Here is a 27,127-nt window from a genome sequence, read left to right as displayed (position 1 = left end):
TCCTGCTAACATCATCTTCCCATTTCATGTGCTTATGTGACAGCAATGTCCATTCTCTTTACATCTGTTCTGCAGAAGGTATCAATGCCTTCATATGCTGATGGGATACAATGTGACAAGACAAACTGTGCCATATACATTGTTCTTAAAAATATTGCAAGTATTTCCATGTTTTCTACAAATATCTTTTCCTCTGACATTCTGGTCTGACTCCATCTGACTTCACTTTGCTCATAATCTCTCAGCACTAAATCAACCTGCCATGGGCACTCCATGCACACAGGTTAATTTTACCTCTTACTAAAATAATCTAGTTCTACTCATTGATGTGCCACTTCTCTGGTATCTTGAACAGAGACCTTTTGGCGTTTTATGCATTAAAGTCTCCTTCAGCCCTTGCCCCTCAAGGCAGGTAATTATTTTTATACTATATGGCTGGAGAAAAAAATGCAAAGAATGATTTATAGCAATTTTCAAACATGGAGTCTTTGATGTAGACAAAGAGAAAAGCTCTTCCCACCGGATTAGACTCTCAGAAGCATATAAATTCTTATGACAGATGGAAGAAAAATCACTTTGGAATCAGCACGGCCTGAAGATCTTTGTCAAATTCCTTCTTTCAGATCTTTGATCTATGTGAGATTTGACAGTTCACTGTTAACAGCAATATTATTCTCTATAAATCATATGTGATGCAATAAGGTTTTAAAAATGTGTTATTTCCGTTGGATGTTCACAGGATAAAAATTATGGAGAAAATAGGAATCTACAAAATTAGTATAACATAATGGTGACTCGCAACCTGTTGGCATAGAAGTTGTCTTGTGGCAAGACCAACTCAGTTCTGTAACATGATTTATCAGCCACAGGCTTTTTGGAGTACGATGGAAAAGAGATCAAGGAGGAGCAATCAGATAGTTCTTAACTGAGAATCACAAGATAAAGTGAAACAAATCAGTCTTGAGTACTTTCTTGATGATCTCTGCTGCTGAGAGTGCGGGTCTTTGAATTTGTGTGATAGACCACTTTCAAGAAGAAAGGAGGACTCTAGTAGAAAATGAGAACCAAGGGCAAGTATCATAGAGCAGGTAGTGAGCTAAAGAAGTTCATTCCACTCCAGAGGTCAGTGGCTCCTCAAAACCTCCTTGTCCCACCTCTGAAGTCCTCTCTTGTCCCTCAAGTCAGCTCTTTTCAGCAGCTAGCTTTGGAGAAGAACACAACTAAGTAGGCATGGGTTTTGTTTTCGGGAGACATTTGGTCTCCATTTTAGCATTTAAGTGCTCAATGGTATTTCTATAATGAAGAAAGTCTAGGAGGAGCTGTTGAGCAAATGTCTACCACAGATGGTAAACTCAAGACTCGAAGGTCAAGTGTACACTGCAGTCAGACATATCAAATACATTTGAATGTACCTTGGCCAATGATGTAGCTGTGGTGTGGTGAGTCCTTGCTAAAGTCTGACTGTTAGTACTTCTTGTTACTCATATGGAAGCAGAAGACTGTCTTCCTCCACATGTTATGATCATTCCTCCCAGACCTACTGTGCACAATCTGAGATTCATCTGAAAAGGGCAAGGTGGCCCCTGTAGCTTGTGTAGTTGAGCCAGCGCATAGGTAGTAAGGAAATGTTACAGGTGTGCTTCCTTTGTTTGATTTGAGATGGACTGACRGCCCTGGAAGGGACTGGGACTCTCTCGCTCTATGGCCACATCTCGTAATTTATTTAAGAAATGATAAGCCAAATTCAAATGAGTCACTGCTTTCTACCATAGACTCTGAGTAGAACAGATTTTTCTGTTTCCATATGCCACAGACTGTCATCCAACATGCCACTCGTTAGTTCTTTTCTCCACTTCATTCAGTGCATGATAAGTCTGAACTGTCATTAACAGAGTTGTGATTGCCATTAAGACTGGCCACAATAGTTTGGCAATAGCAGACCAGATATGACAGAAAAAAGGAACCTCAGTATACAAGACCAGCTTAAGATTGCTGTGACCCAATGCATTCCCACCTTCATTAGTCCTTCATGCATTAAGCCCTGGCTCTGAGAAATGAGATGTTGTGAAGTGCATGTAAAGGAAACGTCCAAATGGACCATGCTTGTGTCTGCTCTAAAATAATCTCTGACCTTATCTCCCAGGAAAAATGTCATGTTGTTTATCAGGCTAACAACTCAAAGTTTAGCAAAACTCAGTCACTATAACTTTTTCCATTATGTGGCAAAACTGACAAATAACACTAAAAATAGACGCCTGGCAAAATTGCTATCTGCGACCCAGTATGGTGTCAGTAGTTACAGAAACTACTCGTGACTGCCCTGGGTGCCTTACCTGTATAGATAGTATTTTAAAAACTAGTTACATCTCTTGACAGTGTTTGAGATTCTGCCCTGGAAAGCATAGAGAACAGACTATTTAGCTCACTTAAATCTTGAGTTGTACCATCACATTCATCTTTCAATTCTGTTGGTATTTCCCTATCTCAAGTCTTCTCTTGAGAATTCACTTTCTAACTCTTTCCTCTCTCCCCCCCCCAATTAAGTTTGTGATTAGGCCTTCTTAAAACAGTACAAATACCTATTGCTATAACCATCATGAACTGTAGTCACCTCCGAAATGATATAAAAGCATGACTGTTAGCAATCTAGTATGGCAACCTGGAGCTCCATTTGGATAAATATTCAAGAGATTAACTACATTAGGCTGACATCAGTGGCTCCTTATCTGTATTGCTCCAGCTTGCRCTGCCCACATTTCAGTAACTGTAGTATCCACCTTTCAACAAGCCACCATCCTTCGAAGGAAACCTTGACAAACTCAGAAATTTAATTCCATTTGAATATACTTCTCATAAGCACTGTCAGCTTCTAGCTCAGACTGTAATAGCTTTCAGGAAAAGCCATAAGCCTTCTTGACTGATCTACCAGTGCCTAGAACATTGCAGACACTAAAGAAATAATAATTACAGCTCACATCCACACTCCACATATACACTCTCTTGGGTATGAGTCATACAGAAAGTTCCAATATGTTTTACGTTGACCTTTGTTATGGGGACTCATGAACCTTAATTTACTCACTTACACACATAAGTATCTAGGGCATGTTATATTTCCCCAGTGATGACTCAATACAGAAGATGGACAATGGGTCCCAGATGTTACATACAGTAGATATAACCACATAGCAGGGAAGATATGTCCCAGATGTTACATACAGTAGATATATCGGTGCAAAAATAAAATGGATGTCAGATGTTACACGCATTGACCTCGTAAGCTCTCCTGATGAAATATAGAAAAGATCCAGATAAATTAGCGATAGCAAGGCAAGTAAATATGAACAATATTTTTAAACTGGCACCAAGTATCTTTGTAAGACACAATCATGGCCCTGAATCTGCTCTCATCTTTAATTCTCTGCACCTTTCATAACTTCATGGAATTCAATGGATCATGAGCAAGCAATGTGCCTTCATGGTACAAAAGGCCAATGGTATTATCAATTGCATCAGGAGGGGCATGGCCAGCAGGTTGAGGGAGGTGATCCTTCCCCTCTACTTAGCATTGGGGAGGCCACACCTGGAATACTGCACCAAGTTTTGAGCTTCCCAGTATAAGAGAGGTATGGAGCTACTGGAGTGAGTGCAGCAAAGAGCTGCTAAGAAGGCCCTGAGATTAAGGGCCTAAAGCATCTCTCTTCTGAGGAAAAGCTGAAAGAGCTGGGCTTGTTCAGCCTGCAGAAGAGAAGGCTGAGGGAGGGGATCTTATCAACGTATACAAATTTCTTAAGGGAGGCCAGACTCTTCTTCAGTGGTGCCAAGCAACAAGGTAGCATCATATGATCACAAGGTCATGAAAGACACTTTGAACTCAGGTGGCCCAGTTTCCAGGCTAGCACTGTCCCTGATTGCCTTTCTACTATCCCATTCAATACTAGTTGATGGAAGAAGCCCTTGCTCCCCAGCAAGGTTACTCTGGAATGCTCAGAGACCCAGAAACCCATGCTTTTGTGTGTCCAGGCCTCATCAGATACCGGCACAGGAGACAGCTGAATGCTTGCACTATCACACACCCAGGGAGCTGTCTTATGGGGGAGTGGTAGAAGGGGGAGACAGTCTGGAAGCACTGAATATCTTTGAACAGTGTGTTTTGCACAGCTATGGAGTCAGTCTCCCTTATTTTACCTTCAATTTCTTGTGCTGAGAATTCCCTGGGAGTTCACAAGCCAGGTACTAACTCAGGCACTGTGTCTGGAAGTTTTGTCTGAAAACAGAGCTGAGGTGTTGGCCCCAGTCATTAGTAAGTTATCGGAGAAGTTTAGCTGCAGTGACATCATTCCTTCTTATGTTACTACAAGGAACTTATATCCTATTATGGGATAGGAGGTATCTCAATGGAGCCTTTCAAGATAAACTCAGACAGGAAGAGAGACACGATTGCCTGAAGGCACCAATTAGACATTTCTGGTGAGATCAGCTCTGTTCAGCAGTCACACATACACACTGGGGCCAGAAAGAAAGCAAGCTCTCACTCCTCTGGGAAAAGGTGGATTCAGGGGGAAGTGGGGAATCCAACTCTTCCTCCAACTGCTGCTGTGTCCATCCTCATTGCTTTAAGGGCAGCAACTCTCTCTCCTGAGCGTCTTTTCTTCATGCCCTATATTCTGCTGCTGACACAAGGGAAAACACAGGTCTCCACAATCTGGCTGGAGAAAATCCAATCGAGTGCTACCCAACACTGCCTGTGATCTCTGGTGGTGCATTTTCTCCAACTTTACCAAGGAAAATAACAGCTCAATATATTACACAGATTCTGGGAAGATGGATTGGGGTCTGAGGCCCCAGTGCCCTGCTGTGACTGGCCTGTGAGATGTCGGGGAACATCATAGAGTCTATACTTCAGACTGGTTACTGTGCACAGTTTTTATAAAGAATCCAAATAATCCACCATTATAAGCTCATTCTCCATGCAAGGAAGAAGAAATAGCAGCAAAAATCAGAATATCTCCTGACAGCATGTCATTGTGTTGGTTTCCTTGCTGCTACCCTCTCTATATATGCTCACAGTTAGAAAGACMTGGAAAGAGCTGGGAAAAGTGGCTTCTGCTCATGATAGTCTGAGATTTGTATCACATCTGCTAAGGAACAGAGAGAGTTCTTCTGGTTATCCACTCCGGCACACTGACTACCAGTCGTGTTACAGACAGCAGGATGTGTGTGCTTACAGATGTCTAGGAAACACAGTCCTACATCCTCTGAAAGCACTCTGGAAGTAGTTCTTGGAATAAGACACATTACAGAAACTGATGGGACCGATGCACAGGAAACAAACAATCTCAAAGTAGAGTGAGAACTGTCAGAATGCATATGTGCCTCATGACATACTTGCTGCATTGGCAACTGCACAGAAGTGGCTGCACTGATTACATTGGTTTCTCTTCTGCACACTGGGAAGGTGGAATCTCCCACTGTTGGCCTATTCTCATAGAAAAGGACTTTCCAACCTACTTAGATTGTTTTTGCTCTCAGCATCCTCTCTGGACTATTCTTGGCAAAGGGGCAGGCAATTCCTCCTCAGGCCTTTCTCAAACACAGACAACACACAAAGCAATGAAGTGGCTCTTCAAAGCCCAGATGAATCAGAGTCAGCTGTGATCCTGCACTATGCTGGCCTCTTAACCCTGTACCTACAAGCAGGCTACCTGATACTGTCCTGCCCAAGGACAGGTTTCCCTTTTCCCACTCCTAACAGTTGCTAGACTTATACCAAAAGCCAAGGCACTTTCAAAGTTCTCGGGCAGTCCCCTCTCCTCACAGCGCTGTGGTCCTTAAAGCAGCAAATAGAGCAAAATTTGAGGTGATTCTGGGCACTTTTTTGGACTTATTTTGTTTTTAACTAAGTCTCATATTTGAGTTATATAAATGCCCCATAATCACCAGCAATAGATGCAGATCTAAAGCCAAAAGCCAAGACCTTCAAGTAGCTGGTGATTTTCATGTGCCTTCATTCTTGAAAGTCCCTCCTAAAATCAACTCTCTTCACCTGCAGCTAGTGAGATAGATCTCTGTAGTGCCTTGATGTTTGGCTGAGCTTGGAAATCTTATCTGTGTAGGTATCTAGGTCTGGGAACTACTGAGTGTCTCATTCACTGTGGGGCTGTAAGTCCCATAGACTTACAGCACTGCTCTATAGCAGACTCTATAGCAGACATGAGACAATGTCCCGCTTCCAAGCCATCAGGCAGCTCTATGAAGAGGACTCTGTTAGCCACAAATGGGTTAATGCTTGCAAGAAAAACTGAGTGAGTGATTTGGTGAAATGAAGATTAAAACATCTCTGTGGAAGGTGAGGAGCCAGCCTCAGCCTGTGCTGTCCCATTTACCCACTAATCGGCCCAATTATCTAAGGTATAAATCATAACACAAAACACTTACAGAGCCAGAGTCACACACTGAAGAAAGGAGAGAACTGTTGGGTTGGTTTTTGTTTAGTATAATTGATATAATTACTAAAAAGTCTGTGCCAAGAACTTCAGCTTCTCTCCTTCCAGAACAGAGTCAAGAGCTGTCTGAAGGCCATAGCAATTAGCAACCCCCATATGCACAGCTTTTATTAGAAAGAATGTACCTATTCCAGAAAGATCTAGCAACTCCCTGAGGAGCAACTAAACAATTTGAAGACCTTTTCCTACCAGGAGCATAATYATCACTTAGTTTGTTCTCTATTCAAGTGTTGATGTTACAAAGGGACATAAAAAAATCCTGCCCATAATGCTACACGTAAAACATCTTTAACTGGACACTTCCATGTCCCTTATTTTAACTTCAGTAGCTCCAAATAGGAGTACTGTCTGGTGTACTATGTTCCAAATAGGCCACTGTTTACTGACTTTCTTCAGGCCCTTGTTGAGCTCCCTGCAACCAGCAAAATGTCTCCTTTTTACTCCATCAAGGAATCTGGCTGAGGTCTGATTTCCACAAGCTGAAGCAGATTAACCCAGTGATTATGTGGCTGGAGCTTAGCAAGCACTTTCCCTTCCCTCCCTGAGCATACTGCCATGTGAGTGTCTCACATGGGCAGCAGCCACATCCATCACAACATGCCTAGATTTCATCAGCCACCCACCAAGAAGGTGAAGAGATAGAAGACTTGTGGTTTATTTTAGTTATACAGAAGTGACCTCTTGTTGACAAGAAGACAGAGACACACAGAGTGGAGACAGACATGCTCCAGCCTGGCTCTAATGTTCTTGGATCCGCAGCATGTTCAAAGCTTCTCCCCATTCAGGAGCATTTACAGACTCCTCAGACAAATCACAATTATTGTCCCTGTGCTAAACATACAGATCCACAGAGGTAGGCAGGTATCTGAGCGATAGGTAAAGAGGCCAAACACAGTTGCCTCACAGGGGAAGGCTGCCACAGCTCCATGCACCTAAGTCCAACCAGTAGCAAAGTTGAGCATGTAATCCCAGTAAGTATCCACACCAATRCACATACACAACATACATATATTTGTGCATGTATGCATGGCTTACATAGATCAATGTGGACAGATACTCTCAGCACTCACTCAGACACCTTATCCTGTTCCTCTTTCTGGCTGATCAGGAGGAAGGTCCGTTAGGGGATATACACAAATACATTTGTATGATGTGGAGTCCTCCAGCAGCTGGGCTTAGACACTCAGACCACTCAATAGCTGGCCTTTGGATTGCCAGTCTCCCTAGCTGTTGGCACCGAGATATATGAGACACTGAGGCCTGAAACCCCACTCCAGGTACTCACGCACACACACACAGATGGCCTTGGACACACAGTGCATTCAGTAGGTGATTCTGCATCCTTACTCTTCCAGGTGTCTCAGCTCTAGACACACACACACACACACAAACACACACACAAATTTGGGTCTCGGTTGACATTCAGACCTCACAGTTTCCCTGACAGTCTGCCAGGAATCCCCTGGTTACCCCAGTAACCAACAACCTCTGTGGTCTCGCCCTTAGGGACACATGCACATATCTGACTCCCAGGTCACTTCACCAACTTGCTGGCTAGTCTGGCTTCCTGTTCACTGGCAATCACACACACTCTTGCAGACCCTCACTTGCTCCATTTGCTGGAACCGCAGACACATCAGCCCTCTGTCCGATGGTCTGACACATGTTGCTTGTACTCAGACCCCCACACATACATGCATACAGAATAGAGAGTTCCTTATCCAGGACAGTTAGAAAGGAATTTAATAAGAAAACAGGACAGACTGCACTGATCAGGGGCAGAGTATGACCAGACAAGCATACTGAGCAGCCCCGTTTACATATGACCAGCCCCTTTTTATCCCCATATCCTTTTATTTTCCTATGTTTTTTCCTCCCCAGATCACCTAGATTCCTCACTTTCTACACCTTTGATTCCTCCCTTAAAAATCCCATAAGTCTTGCACAATCCCATATGCTTTTCCCCTGCATCCAGCAATGTGCCCAAGAGCCCTAGGCAGTAACCCCCACTCTGTCTGAAAGCTGCTTGGAAGGGCTACTCCATTTGCCTAATCTTGCTGATTTTCATATCCAATCCATGGGCAAAATGCTCTCCTGGAACAGCCCTGAGAGGAGCCCATACAAGGTGTCCTCTGAGTAGGTAATTTTTGTTCCCTACTACTGTCATGTTTCTGTGCTCTCTGTGCTTGTGGAGATGAACCCTTGACTGGTTCAACACTCTTCTGGGCCTGGGAGAAGCTGGAGCAGGATGTAGTTCAGGTTCCCCCACCTGTCATTGTCTCTCTGTGCTCCTTCATTATTTCGGAAATGAGTTTTTTACCTCATAACCTAACACCAAGTACTTCAAACAAATCCACTAGTTTTCCATCCTACCTCATTGCCACTTCTCTGATACCTAAAGGGCCACAGACATAAAAAGGGCCTGCCCTGAGCGTACATTAAATAGCTGTGGAGAAAATCCAGCTGCATTAACTGTTTCCCTAACACCTGGGGCACCATGACATAGAAGACAAATTCCCCTGTGTCTTGTGCCTGTGGCTTTGCCCAAAAACTCATGACCAAAGTGGGATATGAAGCAAAACAGTCCAGGGGCCATCTCACTTTCTTACTATAAACAATCCTTATCACGAACAACTCAGCCTTGTTCCCCAGGCTTTACTTCTGTTTTAGCATTTCCATTTCTGAAAACTTAATTTGGTTTTAAAAAATGATAATTATTCTCAGTGGCTATTTTCATTGTCTGTTCTTTAATTAAACATAAAACAGAACATTCATCTTAAAACAATTTTCAGTAAATATATAGAGATTTGGATGAAAGCACGTCTCCGTGAAAAGTAAGCAGTATTCTTTTTTTCTGAATAACAAATAATGATGCCAAAAACTAACAAGACTCTTATGCTGAAAAAAGAATGGAAAAATAAAGCCAATATTAATGTTCCCCACACAAGTTTTAATTTTGGTCAAAAAGTTCTTGTTTATCCCAAAGCATTTTGACAGAACTTTTCAGCTACATTTTTCAGTCTTATCCTGAGCTGCTGCAGGATTTGCTCTTCTGCTCTTTATTCTTTAGATTTGCTTTCTCAAGAGGATGCAAGAAATTGTTCTCTGATTTGTCTGTAGTCTTGGTGACAGGAGATAAATTGAGGCAGTTTGCAACAAGGCCATTTTATTCAAGACAAAAATACACACTTTCTTGTGTTAGCCTTCTGGACAAAGAAGCAAATGCTATGGCAATGATACTGAAACTTGAGTGTGATTCATTCCTGTTATCTATAAAAGAGTCATTAGAGCTGACTGAAAAACTTTCAGTCAAACAGCCTTGCAAATGGAAATGCTGTTTCACAGCAATGCAAATGTATTGTAACCTGTGAAAAAAATCATTAATGTGGTAAAATGAGAGGACTGACATTGTTATTTAATCGACTTTGGAATTATCATTGCAGTTAATTGAGATGATTATGTTAAGACTTGCACATTACAACATTGCATTTAAATGTCAGTTGTCCAAGGGAAGTCTAAGAAAGGCTCAACTACACTTCTGACCAGGTACATATTTCCAGATTCGGGGTAAGGGAAGAATGTCTGTTCAGGTCAGAGCTCAGCACAGGAAATTTCTTTTTCTGTAGTGTAAAAAAAGGTCCATTTCCTAGAAACACTTAAGAATTTCACCTAGCAAATACCATCCTCACCTCACTGCAGAGACCTAAACTACAGCTTGTACTTGAGATATTTCCTGCTCCACAGCACATGGCAGTGAAGCTTTTGGTTTCCTGCTACAGATTTGAAGTTCATTACAGAGTGTTGGTTTGTGATCTATGAATGTTCTCTGTGCTCTTTTGGATAACTGCTGGCTGGGGTGGGGAGGGAGGACTGTCTTGGGCTCTGTTCCAGTGTTCAACTTTTGCCAAAAATATTAATTTCTATAGTTAAAAAATGCTAATTTCTATACTATATGCTGTTTATGGAGGATCTTTGATTCAAGGAGACCCTAAGAGTTGCTAACTTCCTTTTCTAATGCTTTCATCAGAGAAAAAGTGCTTTCTCTTTGCAGTTTGAATTCCAAGAGTTTTCTTTTAGACTGTTTGGAAAAACAACAAGCTCTGTTGGCMATAAATTGAAATCTGAATTTTCTTTCTCCTTGATATAATTGGTTCCTGATACTTCTCCCAAATTTGAAGTGTTTTCCTCTAATAGCTTGATTTTAAAATCTACAGGTAACACATTAAATCCTGCTCACCACTGTTGGAACAAGATATCTTTAAGAGAGATGATTCCCAAACCTGGTTTTTGAACTTTTTTGTTTCATAATAAGTTTATTTTTTTTTTTGGCTTCTCATTCTGATTTGGAACAAACATACATCTTGAAAAATAAAGTTTCCAACTAAATTAAATTTCTGCTTTTCAACTGCCTTAAGGTTTCCATGATGATTAAAAAAAAAAAAGGTAATTGGCAAATTAAGGAGAAGGAAAGGCTTGAACATGTGCAACACAGAGAGTGCAGACTTATTTCCTGTGTTATGACATATGGTCTGACTTGCTCTCCGTGTTTCCTGCACCTCATACTTTTGTAGGTAGCTCTAAATGTTTGGCTCTAATGCAGGACCTCAAGCAGGGCTTTCATATTATCTCAAATTTCCAGGCAAATCCTTTTCCTCTGGAATGAGACTTTGCCAATATTGTCTGGGTTTCCTGCATATCCTGCAGCAGTAGGTCTGAGTGAGCTGTGGAGTCCCCAGGACAGAGCACTGTTTGCACAAGTCGGAGACATAGTGCACAACACTTGCCCTGTAAGTTTCAGGCAGATCCACGGCAAGTCCAGTCCCAGGAAATGTAGTTTCGATCCTCACTTTTAAGTGGGGTGCCTGCAAGCCACAGCTGGTTAATAGCCATTTGGTGGGTCCCCATGAAGGGACTTAGCCTGGACACTTTGTTTAAAGAGCTGGCAACTCTGACAGCAATAAATGGGCCATGTAAAACGAACCATCCTTAGTGCTGCCTTAGCAGGTCAAACATCCTCTGTGAGCACAGGCAGGAGCCTTGCACTGAGACTTTCTTATGCTTGTCTCTATTTACAGACTACCTCAATCTTCCTGGTCATCAGTCCATCCCACCTCAGCACCAAAACTCCCTTTACATAACACTGTGGGCACAGAAATAAATGCTAGATCAGTCTCTCACTTATCCCCACCCTGTTTCTTTCCCACTCAGACGCCTGGATGCAAACCTTATCTCTGTGGTGCCTGAGAAGAGCTTTGAGGGGCTGCTTTCCTTACGTCACCTGTGGCTGGATGATAATGCCCTGACGGAGATCCCTGTCCAAGCTCTGAACCACCTGCCAGCACTGCAGGCCATGACCCTGGCTCTCAACCAGATCTGGCACATTCCCGATTACGCCTTCCAGAACCTCAGCAGCCTCGTGGTGCTGTAAGCCTTCTCCACTTGTTACTCCATCAAAGTCGCGGCATCTTCCAGCTGGGACAATGTGCTGACCAGGTCTGAGCAAGTGGTGTCCTTCTCTCCTGGGAAAGTCAGAGATCACAGGGAAAGCCTTGCTCTTGCTCATGAGAAATAGCTGTTTCCTCCAGGGGTGGCAGCCAGAGGTTTTATTCAAGAGACTCAAAGAATTTCCATCATTTCATATGAAATGCTAAAATTCTCTTTCAAATTTCTTCATGGCTTCCCCATTTTTCACTGAGTAGTAAAAAAGCTCCCCAACATTTTTCAAAAAAATACTTTGCATAAGAAAGTCAGTATCTGAAAGTAAAGTGCATATTTTTTCCCATAAAATTCAAGCAGAAAATGTTTATCATTTCTATTTCCTTTCTGCTTCCATTTTTAAACTGCAGGAATTTCTATCTACATGGGAAAAAAATTGCAACAATTTTCATTCAGTTCAGAAAGTAATATTTTTTTCTTGGAAAACATACCAGGCAGACTTTTTGAGCAACTTTGATGTTGAACAAAAGGTCTCATCTCAACACCTTGTCCATGCCTGTGTGTGCTTACATGCATGACTGCATTATGCATACTGATCAGCTATGGAGTCTTTACAATGATCACAAACCCTTTGGTGCATGTTATTGTCCAGTTTGCATTACAAACACTTTACTGACACTGTTCAGAGCAATGCAGAGAATGCTGCTGCTCTCAGGAGTCACCTGGTCTGGATGGGATACATCTACATTTTTCACCATGGGGTGCATCCTTTCCATTGACAGAGGCTTGCATCTTATCTGTCTTCTAAATGAAAGTTTACATGTGCAAATTATCTGGTCACTATTTTTTGATGTTGATTAGTAAGTTCAATTGCCAGTAACTCCGGAAATCCTGTATCTACAAAAAATGCTACTTTTTATTTTGGTAATACGTATATTGCTACCAGGCTATTAAGTAACATTGGCATATAGTGCTGAGTGAAAGTCTTGCAACTATTTCACATTCAAAATTTGAAGTGTTTCCTGAATTAATCTCTCATAGAAAGTGCCTGGACAAAGCACTGTCCAGATTTTTATTAAGCATCAGCTTCAGCTGTTTAGACAAAGTATAAGGGCTGATTTAGAAGGAATGCTAAGAACAACTTGAGAAATGTCAAATAAGTAGTTTTCACCCACAATAGTGCCCATTCTACCAAGGCATCCTTTGATCATCATAATGCAACCACCTCATTCAGCTATAATAACTAGCACCAAGGGTGAGCTGAGGGTTATTATTTCAGTTTCAAAAGCGTACTTCTTTCATTCTAGCTTATCCCATACTTTGGGTGAGAAGAAACGTCTTAATTAAACAGGCAAGCTTAAGAAATAAAAGTCATTGGCCATTAGGTCACAAGGGAGAGAATAATGTCCTACCACAGACAATCGGAACAGAACACATGTGTGATCCTGCCAGGCACTGTGGGACACTGCTAAATTTTTGTGGGATCACAAGTGCTTGGCAGAGTAAGCCCCATAAATCTCTCCCATGTTTCCATGCATACCCCTGTCAGTACCTAACCAGCAGGAAGTCCCCCAGTGTTCTTCCTGTATTCCTACTAGGGGTATTTCCTTGCTTCAGACTCATCTACTAAGCAGAGAAGCACACACTCTGAAAAGCCAGCCAAGCTAGGCAGTACACTTTGTAAGGAGACTTTCCCTACTGGGATGCAAATGGTACATATGTGCATTTTTATGCAAGTGTCTGAATTTGCACATAGATGGAAAAGAAGAGCTAGCTGCTACCATAACCTTCAGGAAACTTCTAGCCTGGGAGGTATTAAAATGAGCACCTGGGGGAGGAAAGTCAAGAGCATTGGGAAATCTTATTTATAGTGTGATTAATGCTCATGGACATGGCTGACCATGGCTGAGGGCACGACCTTCCCAGGTGCAGAGACGTGCTTTTCCTCTACACACCTTGGGCCTTTGGGAGAGATGTGGCTGGAATGAYGGAAAGAACCAACACCAGAATATACAAGCCTCAATCTGGAACAAGTTAAGGGGTTCAATCTCTGCTAATAAATTACACTTCTGTTGAGGAATTCCCTGATCTTATTCCCATCTATTGCTGTTGCAGGTTTCTGACAAGAGCTATAGGGTGTTCAATAAACAGAGCCTCATGTAAATCACTCATCATGAAATCTATGAGGCTCAGTAATTGGCACCATCCCTTCCCCAGCTTTGATAACAGGGGCTTCATTTGATGTGGTGCTGGCACTGCACTGTTAATGGTGGAAGGAAGATAGCTTGTTTGATTAGGGTAGTTCATGGGAATAGAATACTGAAGGTGTTACCTCCAAGTCTGATTTACTTGGGACAGAATGTGTCTTAACATCCACAAGCAGAACTGATCCTAAGCAGTTAATAATTTATATGAAACAAAGATTTTTTTTTTTACAAGAAACATCTTTCCTGGGCATAAAAGATTTTTCGTTTAGAAGATGATCATCTGAAACCCACATGCTGCTGTACTGACAGGTTAATGAAGTGCATGACAGCAGTTCTCATTAGTGTTCCTGGTCTCCTCTGCGGGCTGAATTCAGCAGAATGTGCTGGAATCAAAGTGCTTCTTCCAGCCACAGTCCTTGGAAGGGTCCACTAGCCCAGATTTAAAATCTCAAATAAGCAAGTTTGGGAACTATAGGCAGGAATTCCCACTCTGCAGTCTAAGCAGACACAGGAAGGACACAGAGCCAGAGTGCCCTCTCCCCCATAGAGCTGGCAGCAGAGAGGTTTGCACTGCAGCCATATAATGATGCACCAGTTCTCTAGCTAGAGAAAGTCTTTGAAAGGTTTTACTTTCATTACAGGAAATTCCTTAAGTTGCAGCAAAGAAGGTCCAAATCTGAATCCTTCTCCATTCAAGTGTCCAGGGAGCCTTCACTCCTTGAAACATGACCAATTCAAACACCCCTATAATGCTGAAGGCCATGCTGTCAAAAGGATTATTTGCTGCCTCATATGGAGCAAGCTTGAAGCCAGTCAGTTGCCTTGGGCCCCTAATGCAGAAAGGATGTTCCATTCATCTTAACCTTGTCCTGATCAACTAGTCTGCCTGCTCACAGGTGTTTCAAAAACAGTCACTCTGGGAAAAGACAAGAACTTTTTAACAGCTACACTTCAGGGCAAACCAAAGGTATCTTCAGCCTTATAAGCCATCTCAGCATGGGCCAGCATCAAATGGCTAAAGAAAAATCTAAGAACAGGGTAAAATGATTGTTCTGCTTCCTCAGAATACATTCACAATTTCATTTGAGGTTCAGAGATTTCCCAAACCAGAGGTGAGTTTTTTACTTTTAAGACCCATTGATGGAATTTTCATCCATGAATTTGTCCAATTGCTTTTTGAAAAAAATAAAATAGAGAAAGAAAGAAATTTTTAGTCATTCACCATTTACAATATATTGTGACAAGCAGTTCCACAGACTAATAACCCACAGTGTGAAAAGATACATCCTTACGCTATTTTCATCCTGCTGATGGTTAATTTTGCCTACTGCCCCCTCACTCTTGCACTAGGAGAGACAATGAGCAGCCTCAATCTTGACTGTGCCATCCATGTATTTGCAGCTTTCCATCATACCCATCCTTTGATGTAACTTTTCCAATTCTGTCCAGTTAGCTGTTTCATAATCAGAAGTTAGTCTGCAGGTCACACTTGTTTGTTCCTCTGCACTTTTGATGTGGAAACACAGAACTGTACATTGTAATGAAGACAAAGATGAACCATGAAATTATGCAGTGGCACAATGCTGTTCTGTAATCCATTTTTTTTTCTTTTCTAGTCATTCTTATAATTCAGTCTGCTTTTTGGCAGCTATTGAGCTCTAGGACCTCATTCCCACTCCTCAGTGGCTGTGGATATTTAAGGGACTACTACTGTATATGCTYCTGGAAGGTTGTTTTTCCTCCTTATTAAGAGCCTTTTATTGTATATGTAAGACTCTTTTTCCCCCTTCTACATCACTTAACATTCATGGGACCTGAATTTTAGCTGATATTTTATTGTGCAGGGCAAGCAACTAATTTGGGAGCACTTCCCTCCTAGGTCACCCACCAATCTTTCCAGCTGAGTGAAGTGTAGAGAACTGAAGTGTTGAGAACTGAAGCCAGAAAATGAAGGAGATTCTATTCAATTTTCTCTTTTGTACAGTTTTTATCATCTAAAGACATGATGCATCTTTACCTCTAACAACATGCTTTAGTTACTAGAGGAAGCTAGTTTCCAAGACTCCTGGTTCCCATTCCCGTTTCAGTCCTTGCTCAGGTGTTAGACAATTTGGTCAAATCTTTCATAAGGGGCCACTGATTTTCAGTTTCCTCCATGTCTGGGAGCAAATGTCAAACATCTCATCCCTGATTTCGAATGGTGCTGAGCACCAGTACTTTCAGCAGATATCACAGGATCTAGGGGGACTCAGACCCTCCCAATACAAGCCCCAGTGTATTAGATCAGAGCGCTGGGATGAGCCTGTGTATCACTTTCTACGCCTGTAAAATGGAGTAAATAAGTTCCCCTCTGAGAAGTGCTTTGGAAGCCCGGGGTTGGTGTGGGAAATGCCAGTCATGTGAAATTCATTATTATTACGAAAAAATTAAGAACCTAAAACATCTGGCCTTTTAATTGGCAAAGGTGCCTTTTGTCTCTGAAGGCCAAGTGTCCTCACTTGGCAAAAGTGAGTTTCCCTCTCCAGTGCTTCAGGAAGAAATGAATACTGCTCCTGATACAACACTGACAATGTCGCTTCTGAATGAGTTCTATTCTTCACCAAACAAGTCTAATGGCTGGTACTTCACTGCCAGAAGTAGCCCATGGGAATTTGTATCGTTTATGATTTACATTTCTTTTCTTATCCTTGACCAGAATGAGGAAAAGGACAATGTTGCCATGATCAGGCTGGAAATTCATCATGGCAATGGCTGGTGCGGCAGGAGAACTCAGATCATGTAAATTTTTGAACTCAGTTCAAGATCGTCTTGAACTCATAATTGATGAGACCTTCTATAGACAGCTGGAGGTAGCCTCACGATCAAAGGCCCTGGTTCTCATGGGGGACTTCAACCACCTTGACATCTACTGGAAGGACAACACAGCAAGGCACAAACAGTCCACAAGGCTCCTGAAACGCATTGATGATAACTTCTTGTCACAAACGGTGGAGGAGCCTACGAGGAAGGGTGTCCTGCTGGACCTTGTACTTACCCACTGAGAGGAACTGATTAGTGATGTGAAGGTTGGGGGCAGCCTTGGCTGCAGTGACCACAAGATAGTGGAGTTCAGGATCCTGCAGGAAAGAAGTAAGGCAACAAGCAGGATTGCAACTCTGAACTTCAGGAGAGCAGACTTTGGGCTCTTCAGAGACCTAATTGGTGGAATGTCATGGGTTAAGGCCCTAGAAGGAAGGAGGGTCTGGGAGAGCTGGCTAATAGTAAAACATCACTTCCTCCAAGTTCAAGAGTGATGYATCCCTGTGAGTAAGAAGTGCAGCAAAAGGGGCAGGAGACTTGCATGGGTGAGCAAGGAGCTGTTGGCCAAATTCAAAAAGAAGAAGAAAATACACAGAATGTGCAAGAGGGGACAAGCTACTTGGGAGAATTATAGGAATGTAGTCAGAGTATGTAGAGATGCTGCGAGGAAGGCTAAGGCCCTTTTGGAATTGAGTCTGGCAAGGGATGTTAAGGACAACAGGAAAGGCTTCATCAAATACATCAGCAACAAGAGGAGGACTAGGGAAAATATGGGCCTCCTACTGAATGGGGCGGGGTCCCTGGTGACAAGGGATACAGAGAAGGCAGAGTTACTGAATGCCTACTTYACTTCAGTCTTCACTGCCAAGGGCAGCCCTCAGGAATCGTGTAGCCTGGACATGAGGGAGAAAGTCTCGAGAAAGGAAGACTTTCCTTTGGTTGAGGAGGATAGGATTAGAGATCTTCTGGGCAGGCTTGACATTCACAAATCTATGGGCCCGGATGGGATGCACCCACGGGTACTGAGGGAGCTGGCGGATGTTGTTGCCAGACCGCTCTCCAYCATCTTGGAAAGGTCCTGGAGAACTGGAGAGGTGCCTGAGGACTGKRAGAAAGCCARTGTCACTCCAGTCTTCCAAAARGGCAAAAAGGAGGAACCAGGCCAGTCAGCCTCACCTCCATCCCTGGAAAGGTGATGGAACAGCTCATTCTGKATGTCATCTCCAAGCTTATGGAGGAAAAGAAGATGATCAGGAGTAGTCAGCACGGCTTCACCAAGGGGAAGTCCTGCTTAACCAGTCTGATAGCCTTCTATGATGGAATGACTAGCTGGGTAGATGAGGGCAGAGCAGTGGACATTGTGTACCTTGACTTCAGGAAGGCTTTTGACACTGTCTCTGGTAACATCCCCCTAGATGAGCTCAGGAAGTGTGGGTTAGACGAGTGGACAGTGAGGTGGATTGAGAACTGGCTGAAAGGCAGAGCTCAGAGGGTCATCATCAGTGACATGGAGTCTAGTTGGAGGACTGTGGCTAGYGGTGTCCCCCAGGGCTCAGTACTGGGTCCCATCCTGTTCAACTTCTTCATCAATGGCCTGACGAAGGGACAGAGTGCGTCCTCAGCAAGTTTGCTGATGAAACTAAGTTGGGAGGAGTGGCTGACACACCTGAGGTCTGTGCTGCCCTTCAGAGAGACCTGGACAGGCTGGAGAGTTGGGCGGAGAGGAACCTCCTCAGGTTCAACAAGGGCAAGTGCAGAGTCCTGCACCTAGGGAAGAATAACCCTAGGCACCAGTACAAGCTGGGGGCCGACCTTCTGGAGAGCAGCTCTGCAGAGAAGGACCTGGGAGTGCTGGTGGGTGGATGACAAATTGACCATGAGCCAGCAATGTGCCCTTGTGGCCAGGAAGGCCAGTGGTCTCCTCAGGTGCATCGGGAAGACTGTTGCCAGCAGGTTGAGGGAGGTGATCTTGCYCCTCTACGCAGCCCTGCTGAGGCCTCATCTCGAGTACTGGGGCTCCCCAGTACAAGAGAGACATGGAGCTACTGGAGAGAGTCCAGCGTTGGGCAACAAAGAAGATCAGAGGGCTGGAGCGTCTGCCCTATGAGGAACTGGGCCTGTTTAGCCTGCAGAAGAGAAGACTGAGGGGGACGGATCTTATCAATGTGTATGAGTACCTGAAAGGAGGATGTCAGGGGGCCRGGGACAAACTCTTTTCAGTTGTCTCATGTGACAGGACAAGAGGCAATGGGCAGAAATCGAACCACAGGAAGTTCTGCCTGAACGTGAGGAGGAATTTCTTCCCTGTGAGAGTGACAGAGCACTGGAAGAGGTTGCCCAGAGAGGTTGTGGAGTCTCCTTCTCTGGAGATATTCAAAGCCCGTCTGGATGCAACCCTGTCTAAGATGCTGTAGGTGACYCTGCTTGAGCAGGGGGGTTGGACTAGATGATCTCCAGAGGTCCCTTCCAACCTTACAGATTCTATGATTCTATGATTCTATGATCTAATGCAAATAACTGATGGAAAATCATTGCATTTTTCCTTTATAAGAAGAAAAAATGAAATAGTTAGAAATGAAAGAGATGGAGAATCCAGCACTTCTCTTTGTAGTTTGTGATTAATCATCCTCAGTGTTAACATTAAAAAAGGTCATATTTCCAATATGAACTTTTTTTGGCTTTGACTTCATACATTTGTTCTTACTATTCTTTTCTCCACTAAATCACAGAACCATTTTGGTACCCATTTTCTAACCGGGAAGGATCCTGTACATTACACTGCAGTCGTCCTCTTGACCTTTTTTTTAAGAAGTTACACAGATTGAATTCCTTAATTCTACATCCTATTTTTTTCCAGCCCTTGTATCATTTTTATGGCTCTTCTCTGCAACCATTCCAAAATATCAACGTCCAGTTAGCAATGTGGATACCAGAAATATATTTAACCTTCTAGAGCTGGTGTCACTCATGCACTACCCAGATGTAATATCAGTACCCTTTTCTTACAGTCTAGTCTCCTGTTTATGCGGGCAAGAACCCTTATTGAACTAGTGTTTAGCACATTAGCTCAAACTGGTTTGCCTTTTATGTAAGACAATACAATAGAGGTACCTTGTCCTCTTGGAAGGGGCATTTCCAGATGGAGCTGGGAGCCTGCAGTGCTATTGCTTGTGTTAGGTTATTTCTTCAGTCAATACAAGACTGTTCTCCAGAGTCATTTCATTTCCTGGAAAAATACATGGAAATGAGAGTGAAACAAAAATGAAACAAATTCTGCAAGGACTTCTTCAAGGAGGATTTGGATTAATCTTATTTTAAGCCCATTTTGTGATAAGAAGTTGTTGGCTGGGACAGAAAATCTTCCTTCTAGAAACTGCTGATGTTTTTTGTGGGACACAAATGAGTCTTATACATATTTTTTTTCTGGTGTGCTTCTGAAGTCTCATCAGGTGAGAGACTAAGCAAGGTGAAGTGTCCCTCTCTAACCTGTCCAAGGGATTCTGACAGTGTTGTACTCTACAGCCATTGTGCAGCCACCGATTATGCTGCCTTTCAGTGCTGTACAGCATAGGTTCACCTGATTCAGCAGAAAAGGTAATGCATCTGGAAGTATGGTAAGCCATCATGACATGCAGTAATACACACTCTGCTGCAGGAGCGTGTGGGGAAATTGTGTATGATCCTATTGGAGACTAGTCAGCCGGAAAGCCTGCCATGGTGGTTGCTTTTGCAAAGAGATCCATCACTGTTTGCAAGAGCAGATATATTAAACACAGTTGGTGGAAAACTCAGCCCATCCAGAGGCCAGCCTACAGAAAAACAGTGACCATCTTGCTCCTTCTTCAGCAAAATTACCTTCATGGATGATTGTCCCAAATTAAACCATGGTACTATGGTACTGCAAAGGGAGATACATTGATTTTTAAACTTGTTGCTCTTTGTGAGAACAGTGGTGAAAACCAGTTCCAATAGGTATAGGGAGTGCTTACAGAGTTCTCGTGTCTTTGCTTCAAGAGATGGTTGTTTATTGCCGAGAACCAAATATCTAGAGTTGCTATCAAATAAGCTGTAATTTGCAGGGCAGAATATAACAACATGTGGGCTGAGCTCAAATTGACAAACACTAGAGATGTTGCAATTCCACTTGTTAAAATGTGTTTACCAGAGGAGGAGAAAAAAAAAAAAGACAGGATGCAAGAAAAGAATGTCTTTTCATGTGTTTACTTTTCCAGTCTATACTGCATTCAAACACTCATTTCTATTATTGTCATGTGGTTGAGCAAAAACTCTGGAGTTAAGCTTAGACATCAATTTTCTTTATGACTCTATTTTCTATTTACTCGTAATTTTCTTACCAACAAAGAACACCCTTCTAAAGATTTTCATTACTTTGTCTTCAAACAAATTATTTTAGAGGCATTTAAATGCAGCAGATGGTTGCTTCTCTGTTCTCTTTCGCTGTGTGACTTGAGTGACACTGGTCTGTTCAAACTGCTCAGTGTTTCCAAGCTGAGAAAAAAGATTGCCTGACATACCATCCTGATAAGCTCTAAGCAGCTCACATTTTCTCTAGGGCTAAGCATTTCCTCCTCATACTATCCCATCACAGTATACAGACGTATTGACCAAGTGATGGAGTTCCACTCAGCAGCTTGTCCCTATGATACCTCTTGCTGGACTTACAGAAAGTGCAGATCCAAATTGTCAATTTACCAAGTGCATTATMCACTGCTCAACGAGACACAAATGTCCGGCATCATCTTATGCTGGAAGTCCAAAGTGAAGAAAGGGCAATGCCATCTGAAACCACCCCATAAAATTTAACAGAGGAAACCATTCGGACTTGAACTTCTTATCTTGTAACAAAGATAAATTCCTCCTCTAAGCTCCTGACTTAGATTTTGATCTCAGACTCTTTTTTTTTTCTAAGAATGACAAATAAACCAAGTTTTCTTGCAGGCAACTTCCTTTTCTTTTTCACCATTTGCTCAAAGGTGCAAACAGATTTTATCACACACCTTTCCCCTCCCTTCTCCTTCCTCTGAAATGCTTGTACATTCTTATCCTAATGACAAACATCCTTTTGCAGATGGTTTCTGAGCTGCGCACTGTTTTGCAAGTCCCTACCAAACTACCCTAGAGCCTGGCTGTTCTTCCATTCCCAGCTCCCTCCTGTTTTACCCCAGAATATTTGGCAGTAGGAGCTGTGTGTTCTCAGCCAAACAGTTCACACTTGGATCCAGGTGGATTGAAAGATTTTTCAGGATGAGATAGATTAAGATCAAGCAAAAAGCAACACAAAAATCTCTGATCCACCTGCCAGTGTGGAGTCTCCCCCAGGCTCTTGGAAGGAGGCAGCACTATTGGACAAAGCTGTTACATCCCAGAGTTCGGGCAAGGGAGAAAGAGATAAAGGCAACAGTACCACAAGGTACTCCAAGACTCCATGTTAAAGGAGACACCTGGGATGTAAAATGAACTAATGGGGGAACCTGCATTGACAGACGAAAAGAAGTATCCTGCCCCAGAAGACCTTATGTCCTCCAAGGGCGTTTCTCCACGTAGATTGTCCCAGCAAAAACATGGACATCATTAATGTGCTTAAGCACATACTGGTGGAAATGCAATCTGGACAACAGTATTTTGACTTCTGTTTTTCAGCACACATTCCCCAGGTTGCCCACAACATCTTGAAAAGTGGAYAGAAATATCCACTTCAAGGTGCCCTTCAGTAGAATTTCAAAGGGACATTCTGTGCATCTGAGCACTAATTGTGCATTCAGATGCACAATTAGTCATGTGGTTCCCACGGCCTGTAATGGAAGCCTGGTGGTTAAATATCTCACATGTTTGTGTGTGTGCATGTCACATTGCCCCTACACTCCAGCCAGACACTTTGAAACATTAAGCTGAAGACAACATTTGCAGTCAGACCAGAGTTAACCCGGATCTGGTAGTGTATTCATTTTTTTGCAAGCAAAGTTAGTAAAACTGTGACTAATAGGATAATTCTTAACTCAAAGCCTTCTTGCTGCTACTAAGGCTCTGAGGAGCCCAAATAGGACTCTGTCCTTAGATAGCATCCAGTGTCTATGAATGGCTGCTGAAACTGCATAGCACTTTGCAGGATTGGGCCCAAATTGTGTTAGGTAAGATCAGATCTAGAGCATCTCATGAGGTTTCTTGTTTAAGCATGTTCATTCAAAGCCACTCAGCAGCTGTAAAAGTTGAGGTCTTGGGGAAACTCTTACGTCTGCCCTGGGGAAAATGGGAGCTCTGTAACCGCTATGCATGCACTATTGCATTTAGTATGTACTTTGCCTTATGAGACAAGAGGAAATCTCATAACACATGGTGTCATCCCTGCTCAGGCCATACTCAGCATGCAGGATGTCTCTGGATCATGTGTCAAATCAGCATGGAAAAATTAGCTAGGCTGCCGTTGAATATCTCTGTTTTTTTCCCACAGGCACCTGCACAACAACCGGATCCAAAGCCTGGGCACCAATGGCTTTGATGGGCTGCACAGCTTGGAAACTTTGTGAGTTACCTGTTTTCTTCTCTGTGCTAAAGACCTGTGTGCACTCATCCTTAGTATGCTATGTTGCTGCCCAAGAACTGGGGCGCAGTGCATTCATGAGCCCCTTTGAGATCCACCATGCCCCCGGCAAGGATTGAGCACCTGTCAACATAGCTCATAGGAAAGGGCCATGTCTCCAGGTCAGCTCCCACTGTGCATCCACTCATACCCACCATCTGATGGTGCTCCAGAGAAAATCCAAGTGGGCAGAAGCCATGGGCATGATACTGCCCAGGGCAGTGGCAGCCTGGCCTTTCTGTTTGTGTCAACATTCCAGCGGGCTGGATAGGCTGTGCTGTTGCAGCAGAAGGGATCTATGCCTGTGGGTGGCACAGGCGGGGGGGGGGGGGGTCTCTGGAGCTCTGGCCACACATCTAGTCCTAGTTAAATCCAGAGAGCTTGCATACACGCCCTGCTTGCGGTGCATCCCCATTTCCTCACTACATGCACCTGATCCCAAAGACTCTGAAACACTTGATTCCACCAAAATGAAAATCTGGGGATGGTTTAAATTATAGGCTGGTAAAATCTTTGGCGATCTTTGGAATCCCTTCTTGAAAGTTTTGCAATCACTTCATGTCACCTAGAAACACACAGAGCCAGCTGGCTTCGTCTGTGCCTTGCAGCATGACACAATTCTTGGCACTGCTGGGTAGGCATTCTATCAGAAGGCCGTGTGGAAAATGGGACACAGGAGTAAACTCTCCTCAAGGACATAATTTCATTAGCAGCAATTAAGAGGTGACTCTTAATTTAGAATGACTTAAATCTGAAGGCCTTACCTTGCACACACAATGTCTTTGGTTGTAGTGTGAGTTGCTTGGGTATCATCTGCCATGCACTGGTCGAGGAGAAAACATAAACAGGCAAATAAATCAAGGCCCTGAAAGACTGAAAGAGGCATGTGTTGTTCTCAGCTGTGCAGAAACACATCCCTCTGTGCAGGCCTTAGGGTCACAGGAAGGCCCACACTCCTTGACAAGAAGAGCAACGGGGCCTGGGTCATATCAAAAAGAGAGGTGAYACCTCCCAGCATTCAAGTACCTTTTAGGGAGACGGGGTCTTTCTGTGCTAAGCACAGTGCCAGAACACAGTGATCGGGTGAGACTGGAAGCAGCAGGCAAGTTCTTGGTTCCTAGACACACTCCTCAGGGGCAGGCTCGTGAAATGCATTGTCTCTTACTTTTAAACTGACAAATCCTGGGGCCACCCAGAAGGGCTCAGCTATGGAGAGGTTAAACTGTGCCAGGCAGGAGGCTGTGGATGGTGCAGAAAAGGAGGCGGGGATGGTCACTTCTGATGACCTACAGATCTCCCCCTGTCACTATGTCAGATTGGCCTTTTCCTCAAGAGTTTTTGGTGGCCACAGGCAAATACATGAGGTCAGAGTGATTGCATGCAGGCAGTATAAAGAAAGGCGCATTGCAGGAGGAAGTGGTGGATTCCTTGTTAGAGAAAAGCCCTGTCTGGGATGTAGTTCATAGAGACCATGCAGCAACACAGCAGTCTGCAGCCGAGGTGGCTGGAAAGACTAAAGGGTTTCTGCTGCCCTGAGAGAGCATCTGGCTTCCCTGGACACTTGCACTGAATGCTCATTTTCCATCTCCCCCTCGACTTCTGCTCTAGTGATGCATTTACTTTTTGTTTCCTATCTGAGATACCCCCTTTTGAATGCTGTTTTCCCTAGCTCCAAAATGCTCCCTCAAAGTGGAGGGAGCTCAGTGTTTCCTGCTCTTATGCTCAACATCCTTCTCACAAGCACTGTTCCCAAGCATAGAACTGCTGTATGTTGTCCTGAAGGGACAGGGCTCATAGCCTGCAAAGCACTGTAGGGACAGGGTCTTCCCATACTCCTGCAGGCCTGCAGCAATGCAAGCCCTGCCTCTGCAGATCAGGAAGAGCAGGTTTCTGCCTGACTCCATTACTCAACACTTATATCCAGACTCTAATAGCCCTGACATGCACATGTGAGCATCACACAGGCCCCCCTTCCTTTCCAAGTTGCCTGCAGAGGCAAGGACAGTGCTGTGGGAGACTTCTCTCAGCTAGAAGAGAGCTAGACTGAAGATCTACGGGTCCCTGGTTCAAGTCTGGGCTTCAGCAAGGCAGGGCGGGGAGTCCTTGTTGCTGCAATCCTGTCTAAGATGCTCTAGGTGACCCTGCTTGAGCAGGGGATTGGACTAGATGACCTCCAGAGGTCCCTTCCAACCTTACCAATTCTATGATTCTATGATTTTCCAGACCCTCCTCACTGTCTGATCACACTGAAGGAATGTTGTCTAGAGAGAGAGAGATGCCTTTTGTTCCTTTTGGCCTGAGAATCTAATTCTCACCTCCAGATCAGCCAGTAATTCACATCATTGCTCTCTGAGGAACACTTTGCTCCTCAAGAGGAGCCAGCTCCCTCATCTTGACCTCCACTACTCATCTACCCTGCTGCACAAAAGATGGCCAATCACCAATCTCTGTGACCTTAAAAAAAAAAAAAAAAAAAAAAAAAAAAAGCTAAGCATTTGGCTGCATGAACCAAGTCAGGCTGCTAGACCTGCACTCTACCTACCAGCTCTCAGCTCCCATGCATGTGGAGACTGCTACAGTTTCTCATACATACCCTTTAAATCAGATTATGATTACATTCTGTTGACAGCACTTAGCACATTTTCCTGGCTTGTGCAAGTCAAACTGTGCTCTCAGTTACCCTGTGGGCATTACCTCCTGGAAGGCAGTGAGACGGTAAGACTTGGTAAAGATAGACACTTCTCCAAGGTTCCTAAAATGAGAATTCGTGGTAAGACGGTGATCATAAACCAGGCACAATAGTTGAAGAATTGTAGAACTTGGAAGGGAAAATTTGTTTGGGGGTTTTCAGAGAAGCCTGGGAAGTTCAGATGCAGAATCCCCTGCTCCCCTGCAAGAAATGTTTCTCCTCCTATGCAGACAGAGAGGAAAACTCCTATTTCACAAATGCAGCCAGCACTTATAGGGTAAACAGCACCCACTGCTCTGTGCAGGCCTCAGCAATGTGCAAGCTGCCTAGGCACAATCACAACAGACACCTACACCAGACCCTATCATTTCTGCAAAAGCAAATTATGATGGAACATCTCTGTTCATGGGGATGGCTTGATATTTTTAAAGATCAGTTAATCTAGTAAAGGGTGAAGAGAACATGTGAAAGACTTCATCTTTCCTCTTCATTGACCTGCAGCTACTGTGCACAAGTGAGCAGCAGTATGTATCAGGTACACAGCAAGAGCAGTTCTGTATTTTCCATGCTGCATATAGTGATGAGATGGGTGTGTGAGGGGCAGGGAGAAAGCACTGAATGTGCAATACTCACCAGGCTTTGGAGAAAGCAGCTCAAAGAAAATGTCAGGGAAAGATCTGGCTGTTCACCAGCCCCCCAGCTTACTCCTCCTGGGTAGAAAACCTAGGCAGGCAGGCTGGAATTAAGTCAGAGCAGCTCTGGCCAAATTCTCAATAGAGTTTCAAAACAGCCTTGAAAATTAGTGTGTTTCCCTCATCTGTTCCCATAAACCTGTGGGAGAGATCACACAGAGCAACCTGCAGGGATGTGGGAAGAAACCCCAAGCACGGCC

General features: G+C 43.6%; 1 protein-coding gene across 1 annotated transcript in view; it reads left to right on the top strand.

Annotated features, from left to right (window-relative positions):
- LGR6 (leucine rich repeat containing G protein-coupled receptor 6) overlaps nucleotides 1–27,127 on the top strand; it is a 162,776-nt gene that overhangs the window by 93,838 nt on the left and 41,811 nt on the right. Inside the window, exons 5-6 of the mRNA XM_085307702.1 lie at nucleotides 11,715–11,930; nucleotides 23,418–23,489. Coding sequence (XP_085163828.1) covers nucleotides 11,715–11,930; nucleotides 23,418–23,489 — 288 coding nt within the window. The remainder of the gene's footprint in view (nucleotides 1–11,714; nucleotides 11,931–23,417; nucleotides 23,490–27,127) is intronic.

Source organism: Rhea americana, unplaced genomic scaffold (assembly GCF_003343005.1).
Source record: "Rhea americana isolate MKP2758 unplaced genomic scaffold, rheAme1 scaffold_261, whole genome shotgun sequence".
In the NCBI taxonomy this organism is placed as follows: domain Eukaryota; kingdom Metazoa; phylum Chordata; class Aves; order Rheiformes; family Rheidae; genus Rhea; species Rhea americana.
The sequence above is the reverse complement of the archived record's forward strand: the minus strand, read 5'-3'. Positions and strand labels throughout refer to the sequence as shown.